The sequence below is a fragment of the Taudactylus pleione genome, unplaced genomic scaffold (genome assembly GCF_031769625.1).
Source record: "Taudactylus pleione unplaced genomic scaffold, aTauple2 ptg000914l, whole genome shotgun sequence".
Classification (NCBI taxonomy): domain Eukaryota; kingdom Metazoa; phylum Chordata; class Amphibia; order Anura; family Myobatrachidae; genus Taudactylus; species Taudactylus pleione.
The window spans coordinates 1,287,355-1,300,631 of NW_028285315.1; the positions used below are offsets into that span (position 1 = coordinate 1,287,355).

General features: G+C 44.3%; 1 protein-coding gene across 4 annotated transcripts in view; it reads right to left on the minus strand.

Moving 5' to 3' along the window:
* Nucleotides 1–1,638: 1,638 nt before the first annotated feature.
* Nucleotides 1,639–13,277, minus strand: part of LOC148473719 (uncharacterized) — a 49,855-nt gene continuing 38,216 nt past the window's right edge. For all 4 annotated transcript variants that reach the window (XM_088459572.1, XM_088459573.1, XM_088459574.1 and 1 more), the window contains exons 7-8: nucleotides 11,033–11,128; nucleotides 1,639–5,749 (exon numbers count right to left, since the gene is read on the minus strand). In XM_088459572.1, the coding sequence (XP_088315698.1) occupies nucleotides 4,881–5,749; nucleotides 11,033–11,128 (965 nt within the window). In that variant the 3' untranslated portion in view covers nucleotides 1,639–4,880. The remainder of the gene's footprint in view (nucleotides 5,750–11,032; nucleotides 11,129–13,277) is intronic.

Genomic DNA, 13,277 nt, shown 5'->3' on the forward strand with positions numbered 1-13,277 from the left:
ACGGGGGAGTGGAGATCCAAACGCAGGCGTGCCCAACGGTAAAAAGGGTGTTTCATGGGAGTGCATAACTAGTAAAGGAGCGTCATCGACCACGTCACTTGGTTGTCTTTTAGCCTGAACTGCTCGCAGTGATTGCGGTAGGATAAACCCACCACAAGCACTGCGAGCAGTTCAGATTCCTTTCGATGTACCCGATTAATGAAATAAATACCGGAGATGACGTGTGACGCGAACGGCAAAAGGGCGTCTTTACAAAATAGTGAGCGCATTTTTCGTTCGCTCGCTCATAAAGGCATCAAACCGCTTAGAGCGAGCGCTCAATTTAAATAGCCGGCCCCTTTTTTTGGAACGACCGTCCGCAAATAGCGTCCGGCTCTGAATCAGGCCCACTGTGCATATGCGCAGTGTCAGCTTCCCCCGGAGACGTCTTTCACAAACGTGAAAGACTTCAACAAAATGCCGGGGATAGAACTCGCAGGGACAGCAGCTACCGCAACCATTGTGCCTGCAAGTTCCCCTTTGTACACAGCGGGGATATTTTCATTAAAAAGTACACTAACCATTGCGATACGGTTCCTTAGTTATCGTAGCAGTTCCGCAATTATTAATATATTGGCCCAAAAGCTTTATTAGACTTCCAAGTATGTTTGTAAAACTACATTCACTGCTGTATATACTAGGGCTGATTGAAAAGTAATGAGACTGATTTTTTTTATTAAGAATCAGGTGACTACACAGGATCTAGACATTTTTCTTTTTCAAAGTAGTGTCCTTCACATTCAATACATTTTTTGCAGTGTTTCAACAACGATTCAAAGACGTGCAGTAGACTGTTGTGTGACATCACGTTTAGTGTTGCAGCTGTGGCATTTTTCACTTCATCATCTGTTGAGAACTTCTTGCCATGCAGTTGTTTTTTCAGGGTTGGGAACGCCCAGAAATCAAAGGGCCCTAAGTCTGGGTTATATGGAGAGTGTTCCAGTGCTGTCCCATTAATTTCAGTCAGTGCTACTCATGCAACAGCGGCTACATGTGGTCGGGCATGGTCTTGGAGCAAAAACCACTGTTTCTTCAGCAAATGTGGTCTTTTCTTCCTCATGGCTCCACGTAATTGGGTTTTCAGGATGTTAGTAATCACAATTAATTGTATGTCCACGGGGAACCCAGTGCTGTAGGATCATACAGAGTGCATTAAAGAACAAATTGTTTCTCCAAAGTATTCTTCCTCTTTTTCCAAGTTTAACACAAAATTCAATCACACATCTCTGACATAATCTCACAGACACGTCTTCCTCATCCACCATTATGAAACCTATGAAGATCTTCCACTTGTTCTGACCAAACAAAGAAAACTACAGCAGCCCAACCGCAGGTTCAAACACATCGATGTATGAGCTTCACAATAACCAGCATATCGTTGCCAAGTCTATCTATGGGACAGAAAAGACAGTCTCATTACTTTTTAATCAGCCCTCGTAGATATTCTGACTGGACTCTCCATCACGCATTCTTCTTAATTTTTTGCAAATTAGCTTCAAAGCCCAGTAAAAGAAAATTATAATTATTAGTTACCTTGGTTTATGGCAATTTGTGCTTGTCAAGTAAAAAAGCAATACAGGGAAATGTAGACACAAAAAGTAATAACAAAAGTATTTATTAAACATAATTACAAGAATTTAAAACATATTTAAACAAACATATTACAGATATAGGTAAAAATTAGGCCAAACATTTGGTATTTATCGTTTTCCAGATTATTTTTTATATCTCTTACATATTACAAAGCCTTGTACGGTAAACAACGTCTATTTATTCGTATCAGTACCTACCACAGTAGTGGCCTAAAATCTGAATTTCCAACCACAGGAAACACACACTATGACCAAGTCAGGCAAACAAGGGTTTTCTCTATAATTCTATCATTTGGATCACCATGGATCCCGTTATCCAATGAACCCAGTCCATCTCCACCCAACTTCTAAATCCCCCTTTTTAGATGTATTATTTATCCGCACTCCTCACAGTGGCTATAGAAGAGGCACATGGGGGCTGCTGTAGTATTGTATGCAAGGCTCTCTTTTTTTGGCACTGCACATCCACCAATATGTAGTGTTGGTCACATTTTGCGCTTATAACTCCTTATGCTTAGATGGAACAGGGGATGTGACTTTAGCCAGACTAGAACAAAGCACATAGGTGCCTATCAGGAGGCGTATAACTTGTGGGTGCTCAACCATTGGTGCAAAGTGCATACTGATAGTGATGATGATCGGAAACCCTTCCTGAGCTGCTGAGTGCCTCTTGATCCCTCCCACTGATACAATTATTAATGAGGCTGCTGCAATATTCACATGATATAAAGGATATATGCAATCTTCTGTAGCACAAAAGCAGATTCACATTTAATTATTTTTTTTAAGTGAAAAGGCAATGGATACCTGGGCGTAACTACAGTACTATAGGTGCAAGGGGTCCATCTTCCTTGTCAAAGTTACATGAGTTATAGACATTTCTCACCATTGGGTGGTACATAGGGGTCCTTACAAACTTTTGCTCTGAGGCCTTCGAATAGAAAGTTATGCCCCTCAATGGATATGTATATCTTATTAAACTTAATTACTATTTTTATTTTATATTCCCATCGGTATATTACATGGTTAAAATGAACAAGGCATAGGCAGCCTACTTTATGTAGATGATACTTTATTAAAGTTCTATATTATGTACTGTAACTGTAATTCACAACATATAGCATCTTGTGAAAGGCAGGTATCTTGGGAGACAGACCCTCACTGTTCTTCATGCTGGGCAAAGAGAGGCGCAGGCCCTTTTTGGGGGGAGATCAGAGTCCAGTCGTATTAAAGGTCTGTAAAACTATATTAAGACATTTATTAAAAGGTTATTCTTAAAAGAGTTCTAGGATCTACTAAATCAGACAAATAGATATTTGCCACAAATACAAATTATTGGCTTTTAGTGAACTTAAACTGGGTACACACAACGGATATATCTGCAGATGACGGTTGTTCATACACACTGAACAACCATCATCTGTCATTTGCCCGCGGGTCCTGCTGGCCAGGGGGGGTGTCGCGCCCCCCTCCTGGCAGCCTCTGCTGCAAGTGTACTGGTGGTCGGCTGACCTCCCGTACATATAGCACGATGCCCCAATATATCTGCAGTTATATCTGCCATCAGCTGTGCAGCACTGCCGACATAATATGTCTGTGAACAACGTAATTCACAGACATATCGCTGGTACAAACTGGCCAACACAAACAAGATATATTGGGCGATCAATCGATCAGCCAATATATCTATCAGTGTGTATCCAGCACAAGGGTCTGATTCTGAATCGGACACACTGCCCTTGTCGGACACAGGTGAGTGATTTGTTTTCTTCTGAGCATACGTCCAGAGTTCGTGCACAGAGTCACAGTTGCAGTTGAGACTCGCGGTCTCAGAAATGTCTTGAAAATGTATTGGGCGTTCCTTAGCAGTGACTGAGAGGTGACTATGTGGACGAACAGAGATGGTCCATCTTACAGGAGTGTTATGGGTGTGTCATTGTAGTGGTTGCGAACTCAAGACGCACAACCGCTCACATTGGTGGCCATACTCTGATGGAAAATCTGCACCTAGCATAGGGCTGGTGCAGGTTTCGGTGGTGCGACTGATGATTTGCGTCTAAAGACACACCAAGCAGTATTTCAGAATCTAAAGATGCTCAAAGTGGGCGTCTCAGTCCGCATTCAGAAGCACTGCTGTACACCAGCTGTAGGCATTTAACCGGTGGCAGGCATGCAACAGCCAAAAGATGCAGACACTGCCGCCGTAGCATGTGATTCAGAATCAGCCCCTTAGGGCCTGGGTCAGAGCCGCATGCAAGCGGCCAATGTTTTCAGTCTGTACATGCGTCCTAGTCGCGTGGTTACTGCCGGGAGACGCAGAATGAACTTGGACTCAGGGAGAGACTGCGTTTCTTGGTGTTAACGTGGGGGGGATGGCTATCCAGACATGGCCGTGGCACTGGCGTGTTGCGGTCAGCGACTGCTTGTTAAGACTCAGTTGCACTGACACAGGCAGCCATGTTTAGATGGATAATGTGCGCCTCCATAGGGCTGGTACAATGTTCGATGGTGTGACCGATGCCTCCGATGATGCGTCTTAATACATACAGTTGCGGATTAGCACTGCAGCATTAGTATAAAGACGCAGTCGCGCTGCAACAAAAAAGACACAGTGACAGCTGCGATAGTGTGCACCACTGAATCAGGTCCTTAGTGTCTGTGGTAGTGATTATATATATTCCAAGTTCCACCAGAGTAGAGACTGATCTAATGAACAAACATTCTCTGTACAGCTGCATAATATGATGACACTCTATAAATAAAAGTAATATTACAAGTTAGATGACCAAAATACTATTCTGTGTTATATGGATCTAGGATTAGTTCAGCGTTGCCGTTGGGTAGTGTCTGAGGCGTTCCTCAAATAGATCCCACACACTTCAAGTCATCAACTAACAAACCTAACTACCATACACTTGAAGCATCCTCTGCAAATTTTTGGTGCCCTGACCGATGCGTTGCATCACGTGATATAAAGCACAGATTACTACACTTGGGTTTCCTTCCACAACACATGATAAATACAGACTCTTAAGGGACAATGCAGTGCCAATGTCTTCCTTGAACTTACATGACAAATCCATCTATCCACTGTGTGATTCCTAAAGTGGACCTGTCAAAAACATACAGCAAAGGCTTATAGTAATTGGGCTGAACCAATGGTCAGTTGAGAAATCCTCAGTTGCACAAAATAGTAGCCTTCGCTGTGTGTAAGTGTCAGGTCAGCTTAAAGCATATCTATTAGTCATATTATTTAGACTTTGATGTCAGATGTGTTCTCTGATGTGTAGTCAGACTATATTTGGAATTGAAGTGTTTGCCACACTCTCGGCAGACATATGGCTTGTTTTCCACGTGAGTGTTCTGGTGCTTGCGCAGGTTGGACTTGTCCGTGAAGCCTTTCCCGCACTGTGGGCAAACGTGCGGCCGCTCCCCTGAGTGGATCCTCTGATGAATGATCAGGTATGATTTGTAGGCAAAGTTCTTCCCGCATAGGTTGCAGGTATGTGGCTTCTCCCCAGTGTGTGTCCTTTGGTGCATTGCAATCTGGGACTTGTACGTAAAGTGTTTCCCACACTCGTCGCATCGGTGAGGCTTCTCGCTGAGATGTGTCCTCTTGTGGATAGTTAGATGAGACTTGGTGGCATAGCGCTTTCCACATTCATCACACACATACGGTTTTTCACCTGTGTGACTTCTCTGGTGCCTAATAAGGTTGGATTTGTAATCAAAGTGTTTCCCACACTGATCACAGTGGTGCGATTTCTCCTCTACATGGGTTTTTTGGTCATCGGCACGAGCAGATAATTTAGTAACTCTTTTAGGCCACTTTCTGACATTAGCCGTCTGCTGCTGCTTATTTGTCTCTGGCTCGTCGTGGTCAATACTGTCGGCGCCCTCGCTGAGAAGGAGAGTACTTTGCTCACATACTACAGAAGCAGATGTAAATGTGAGATTGCCTATCTCATAGAAGGGTTGCTTGTCAGGTGAACTTTCTCCTTGGAGACTATGAAAAAAACTGATATCATCCTCCGCTGACCCATCTGGTGAGCCGGTCACATTATAAGGTTCCTTTAGAATACTTCCATCCATGGACCCATCAGGTGGAACAGGATGTACTGGAAACAAAACAGAATACAATAAAAAGCAGCAAAAAGTAATAAAAGCAGCAGAAAGTTAAAAAACAAAGTGCGAACGTATCAACCTCATCTACAGTGCCTGGCAAATTCACCCCCCTTGGCTTTTTACCTTTTTTGTTACATTACAACCTGTACTTTATTTATTTTTTTTATCTGAATTTTATGTGATGGATCTGCACAAAATAGTCTAATTTGGTGAAAAATATATATATAAAAGAATCTTTATAAATAAAATTCGGAAAATTGGCATGTGCATATGTAATCACCGCCTTTGCTATGAAGCCCCTTAAAAGTTCTGGTGCAACCAATTACCTTCAGAAGTCACATAATTAGTGAAATGAAGTCCACCTGTGTGAAATCTAAGTGTCACATGGTCTGTCAGTATAAACACACCTTTTCTGAAAGACCCCAGAGGCTGCAACACCACTAAGCAAGAGGCATCACACCATGAAGACCAAGTAGCTCTCCAAACAAGTCAGGGACAAAGTTGTTGAGAAGTACAATTCTGGGTTGGGTTATAAAAAAATATCCAAATCTTTGATGATCCCCCGGAGCACCATCAAATCCATCATCATCAAATGGAAAGAACATGGTACCACAACAGACCTGCCAAGAGAGGGCCGCCCACCAACACTCACAGACCGGCCAAGGAGGGCAATAATCTGAGAGGCAGCACAGAGACCAAAGGTAACCCTGAAGGAGCTGCAGAGTTAACCGGGCAGAGACTGGTGTATCTGTGCATGTGACCACAATAAGCCGTACACTCCACAGAGCTGGGCTTTATGGAAGAGTGGCCAGAAAAAAGCCTTTACTACTTAGTGAAAAAAATAAGAAGACACAATTTGAGTTTGCCAAAAGGCATGTGGGCGACTCCCCAAATGTATGGAGGAAGGTGGCTGGTCAGATGAGACTAAATTTGAACTTTTTGGCCACCAAGGAAAACGCTATTTCTGGCGCAAACCCAACACATCCCATCACCCCAAGAACACCATCCCTACAGTGAAACATGGTGGTGGCAGCATCATCCTGTGTAGACGTTTTTCAGCAGCAAGGACTGGGAAACTGATTCGAGTCGAGGGAAAGATGGATGGTGCTAAATACAGGGATATTCTTGAGCAAAACCTGTTTCAGTCTGCCTGTGATTTGAGACTGGGACGGAGGTTCACCTTCCAGCAGGACAATGACCCGAAGCATACTGCTCAAGCAACACTCAAGTGGTTTAAGGGGAAACCTTCAAATGTGGTGGAATGGCCTAGTCAAAGCCCAGATCTCAATCCAATTGAGAATCTGTGGTCAGACGTGAATATTGCTGTTCACAAGCGGAAACCATCCAACATGCTGGAGCAGTTTTGCCTTGAGGAATGGACATAAATCCCAGGGGCAAGATGTGACAAGCTCATAGAGACTTGCAGCTGTAATTGCCACAAAAGGTGGCTCGACAAAGTACTGACTTTAGGGGTATGAATAGTTTTCTGTTATGTTGTCCTAATGTTGTTTGATTCACAATATAAAAAAAAACACAACTTCACAGTTGTAGGCATGTTCTGTGAATGAAATGCTGCACACCTTCAAACAATCCATTTTAATTCCAGGTTGTGAGGCAACAAAACATGAAAAATTCAAATGGGTGTGAATACTTTTGCAAGGCACTGTAGATAAGGGCACGTATCAAACCTTATAAAAAGTGGACAAGTGGAGAAGTTGCCCATAACATCCAAACAGCTTCTATCAAACAATTTTCAAGTACATTGATTGGATGCTATGAACAAGTTCTCCACTTCGCCACTCTTTGTTAGGTTTGATCCATCTACCATCTTTATAGATGACAACCACATTCTATCACCATAGACCAGCAAGACTATGACCCCTTAACTGGTACCACCATAGAACAACAAGATATCTACACACAAAACTTCATGTGCTCATATGACATGATAATCTCCTGCTGTTACTATAAGACAACATAATAAAGTTTGGGCGAGTTATTGAAAAAGACCATGACAGCAGTGGCGTAAATTCATCCCAGATGCCCGGAGGCAAGTTATAATTTGGTGCCCCCCCATCACAGTCGTTGACGGTGTAATGTAGCAATTCTCATGCAGACAGGCTATAGATAGATGAAGGCAGCAGCTGATGGTCTGACATGGAGATCTCCACTAGTGTATGGTGGCTTCTCAGGTGCCGGGAAGGGGTGCCCTGTATTGTGCGGCTGTGACGGTACACTCCGGGTACATAGTTACAGCCCTAACTGGGGTGAATATGTTGTGGACAATTGAGGAGGTGCCCCTTCAGAGCTGGAGCCCGGCGGCAGGCGCCTCCATTGTCTCCCACAGTTCTGCCCCTGCATGACAGTCACATCCAAGAAATACTTTGCCACATTAAAACATGAAAAGCACACAGAAAACTAGAACAATCATACATTAGGTCTGTTGTTTTCAAAGAATAGCATTGGCAATCACACTTATTACTTGCAACACTTCTAGAAAAATAGATCAATGGGATACTAAATGACTTGCTATTTTCATAGGCTACACGGTCTAGGAACAATAGGCAAACAAGCCTCATCATATAGAAAAGGGATTTCTGGGTAATACCTGGCAGCACCTTCGATGACCATGACACCCACTGGGTTTCAAGAGCATGGCACAAGTCTGCAGTAACACATCTTATAGACAAGACACAGGGCGCGATGTAATAGGCCAGGTATGCCCGGCCTGGGCTGACTTACAGGTAGGTGTAATGGTTTGGCCAGGGGACCCGGTGAAAGGGTTCCCCTGGCTGTGGCATTACACCCACAATAGAAAGAGTCCGGTGCTGGTTATTGAAAATACAGGTTCCCTATTACATCAGGTGAGTTCTGAAAATGTGCGAGTATAGCTCTATACTCGCACTTTTTCAAAACTCACACCCTATAACATCTCGCCCACAGTGTCAAAAACACTGGGACTAAAAAGTGCAAAAAACATAGCTGTTACAAACAATATATTTGATGGGAAACTGGCGTTGCCCATATTGATGGCTATACCAATATTTGCGAGATGGCAGCTCATCAACTAGCCTCAATATGGCGTGAGACGCCCGGCGCAATTTGAGCAGCGCTGAGTGGTGTAGCATGGCGACTTTTTCTTTAAATTTGCCTCTTATTCGCACCGCAGACGCAGCAAAACACTACTCAATCCGTACTAGAGAACACAAGCTGTGACTTTAACTGCACAGGAATTAGTTTTAAAAAAAGTACAAAGTCGCATATGAAGCACAACGGAACTTGGCGTGAGAAAAAGCCGCGACCACTGCATCGTAGCACTTCATATACAAGTTCATACTCATTCGCACCCAGATATACAAGTGTCGCACATTAAATTAATCAGCGTGATCTAGCAAAGTAGTTTAGACTCATCAATTTGTTACATTAGTGCGAATAAGATGCACATTTTGAGCAAATAAGACGCTGAGAGTGGCTGTTAGGCGCAACTGCGGCAATACTGTATGAGGACTTTGTAGTTGTAGTTTGCAGAATCTAACAAATGAACAAGAAGGGGATGTGGTCACTCACCATGGGGACGTCCACTCTCTATGCTGAACAGTGAACGAAACATAGCACCCAACAAGAGGTTCCTGTGCATTGGGGGAGAGATCAGGGCTTGTCTGAATGCTGAAGTAGTGATTATACTTGTTAGGACCACCACGGGGTGTATTACTGGCAGTATAACTAAGATTAGGGAACAGAGAAATGGAGCAGAAAAGCCACACAGCACCTCATACAGTACATACAAGATTTCCTGTTCCCATAGAATAACACGACAATCACACGCTAGACTTGTTGTTTTATAGCAATGTGACAGGCATACAAGAGGCGTAAGGCTTGCATTTCCCCAACAGCAACATATATATATAGGGTACCAGTCGCCCACATAGCTGGCTGCATAAACACACCCAAGCAGGTGAAATTCATCTACAAATTAAGAGGCAGTAAGTAACTATTAATGTGAAAGAAAAATGTCAGGCACGGAAGGTTATTTACTAACATTGCTGATTGATACAGAGGGCCTGATTCTGAGTAGCCTCCAGCCTTCGGTAGTCTGAAGTGACTATCCGGCCCATATTTTGTGTTGTATACAACAGCGTCGCCCCCATCCCTCCGGCCGCTAGAGCAGTCATCATCAATAGTGAGGGCACTTACCCCTTGCTTGGTGACGATACCACTGAAAATGGTGTGAATACTGCATACGCAGAACTAAGAGAAGATAGAAGAGCTGACTACACGCCCAAGACAAGCTTCTCTTGAGCGAGAACGCCCCATTACCAGTAATGCCCTTTGACCCTTTAATACGAAGCAACTGAAATTAGTGCCACTCAGAATTATTCTAACGCTGGGTACACACTTGGAGATGTATGGCTCGTTCTATCGACAAGCAATATATCGCCAGTGCATCAGCGGGTGTGTACACCCAATATGTCATATCAGATAGGCCCTGCAGCACAGCTGATGCCTACATCTGGCTGGGTGTACAGGCTACCCGCTGATCGCCTGTACACTTGTTGCAAGGACCACAACACTGACATCTCAACTGGGCAGCCAAATTTAAATACCCACCCAATTGTGATGTCAGCCTAGACTATCGAGCAGCCAGTTGGTAAGTGTGTATAGCTTACAAATCGGCAGCTCTGATGGCGGATCGGTCTGCTGCCAACATAAGTTGCATATATCGGCTGTGATGCATGCCCAGTTTGCTAAAAATGTCCAGATGCTCCCAGATTCAAAACTTGCGTGCTTCTCAGAGTCAGGCCTAAAGTTGTACTAAAGGTGCACTACACAAGAGTGGAACGACTGTACGATTACAACACTGTAATCGTTCATCATCCTGTGCAGTGGATAATGTGTGAATGATATGTCGTTCAGTGCAGGCACCCTCCCCTCATCACCGACCATGAACAACCTGTCGATATCGGTTGGCCTGCATGTTCAGGCGATGACAAATGCCGACAACAAGCAGCGGGAGCGCATATCGCTGGTCATTGCCGGCATATTCACTGCACGATTAATGAACGATTGAACGATAAAGATGTCGTAATCGTTCAATCGCTAATTTTTCTCGTGTAGTGGATATGCGCCTTAAGACCATAACCAATCATCAAATTTCTCACATGGTCTAACTTGGACTAGATTAATAAAAAAGTCAATTGATGACTACTTGGTGCCCATGGATTTAGTGTATCTGTGTACATTACCCTTAGACAGCCACCTACATGCCACCTGCTTACCTGCCCAGGTATCACCATGGAGTTCCTGCTCACAACGTCTCGCAAATAGCTCCTCTGTTTGCCCATCATCAGGCACATGGTTTGGGTAATATTCACCTGTATAAAACATCAACTTCCAATGTGAAAACTGTAACATTATTTTATTTGCATACACAGTTTAAAAAGATATAAGACAGCAAATATGTAGCACAGGTACATTTATTCATGGAGAATCATTGTGACTTATAGTCAACAAACAGTTCACATCAAATAGCAAATGGGCTGTTACCTAGTAATTCACTAGAACTAGTGACCCAACTGAGGCACAAAGGGGCCAATTCAATCAGAATCAAGTTTGCAAAAGCAAGGTTGTTTCATGAAACTCGCGTACATCACGTGAATGCACGCACCTGAGAAATGCGATATGAAATTAGAAATGCCAATATGTCATAGTCACGGCGAGGTTGCGGAACTTTTTCCATAAAATGCGATCTTGGATAAGAGCATGAAAAAGTGGGGAAACCATCCTGGGCCCCCAAAAAAGTGACAAATGAGATAGCACCATATAGAAGGCTATTCGTGGCCATAAAGAAAGTATTGGAGGTTCTTAAAAGGTGTCATATGGAGGATGTTTATTAATAGTTAAAAAATAGCAAGCATTTTTCTCAAATTAAAGTTTTTCCAGCTGTTTGAGGTACAGAAAAATGTCTGTATAGTAATTTTAATTTACACCTCCACACGCCTGTCTCATCATTTACACCTCCACACGCCTGTCCCATCATTTACACCTCCACACGCCTGTCCCACATCATTTACACCTCCACGTGCCTGTCCAGCATCATTTACACCTCCATACGCCTGTCCCACATCATTTACACCTCCAAGTACCTGTCCCACATCACTTACACCTCCTACATACCTGTCCCACATCATTTACACTTCCATGTACCTGTCCCACATCACTTACACCTCCAGGTACCTGTCCCACATCATTTATACCTCCATGTACCTGTCCCACATCACTTACACCTCCAGGTACCTGTCCCACATCATTTACACCTCCATGTACCTGTCCCACATCACTTACACCTCCACGTACCTGTCCTACATCACTTACACCTCCAGGTACCTGTCCCATATCATTTACACCTTCATGTACCTGTCCCACATCATTTACACCTCCACATATCTGTCCCACATTATTTACACCCCCACACACCTGTTCCCACATCATTTACACCTCCACATACTGTACCTGTCCCACATCATTTACACCTCCATATACTGTACCTATCCCACATCATTTAACCCATTATTGTGCTTTTTAGAGAAATTCACCTGAAAACTGACATATCTTTATTGGCCAAATTATGCTATTTAAAGACCTCCATGTGCATGATTATTCATTAGGAGAGATGTACGAGAAGATATGTCCTGACCTTTTAACATTGCCAAAAAGATATTCCCTACCTTTTTCATATGCTCAGGGGTGTGTGCAAAAAAACACAAATTTCCACTGAAATATCAGTGCGAGTTTAGAACTGAATCAGTGGCATAACTAAGGGGGGTCGAGCAGGGCGTATGCCCTGGGCGCCACCGGACCAGCGGCGTGGGAGGATCCGCCAGCCGCGGTCCAGGACAGAGTTCAGTCAGCACTACACATAGTAACAAACGCACAGCCGCCGGCCGATGGCTGTGTGTTTGTTTTAATTAGCAGCAGGACCGGTGCTAGGCTTCCATGCGCCCAGCGCCGTCCTATGCTCCCTCCCCTTGAACACTTACCCAATAGCGCTAGCGGGAGGGTAGAGTGTGGGCTCAGGCAGGGAGCAGAGCTGCGCTCCTAGTCCGTGCTTAGAGCCGATGCCCGCCACTGATTAACAGTCAATGAGAGTCAAACAGACTGTCATTGACTGCTGTGCCCACTGCCGGAGCCAGGCTGGAGCTCACTCATGAGCTCCATCTTCCGGCTCCTGCAATGGGTAATGGGAGAGACGTCATGACGTCTCTCCAATAATTCAGAGCGGGTCGGCCCAGGAGGACAGAGGAGCTGATGGCTGCGGTGGGAGCAGAAGCAGGGATTCAGGTAAGTGGGGTTTTTTGGGGTTTTTTTTTATGTGTGTGTCTGCTGGGAGGGGAGGCACCACTACTGGCTACTGGGGGCACTGCATTGGGGGGGGGGGGATGGACCACTACTAAGGCTAAGAAGGGGACTACTACTGGGGGCACTGCTTCGGGGCGGGGGGGCACTACTGGGGGCACTGCATCA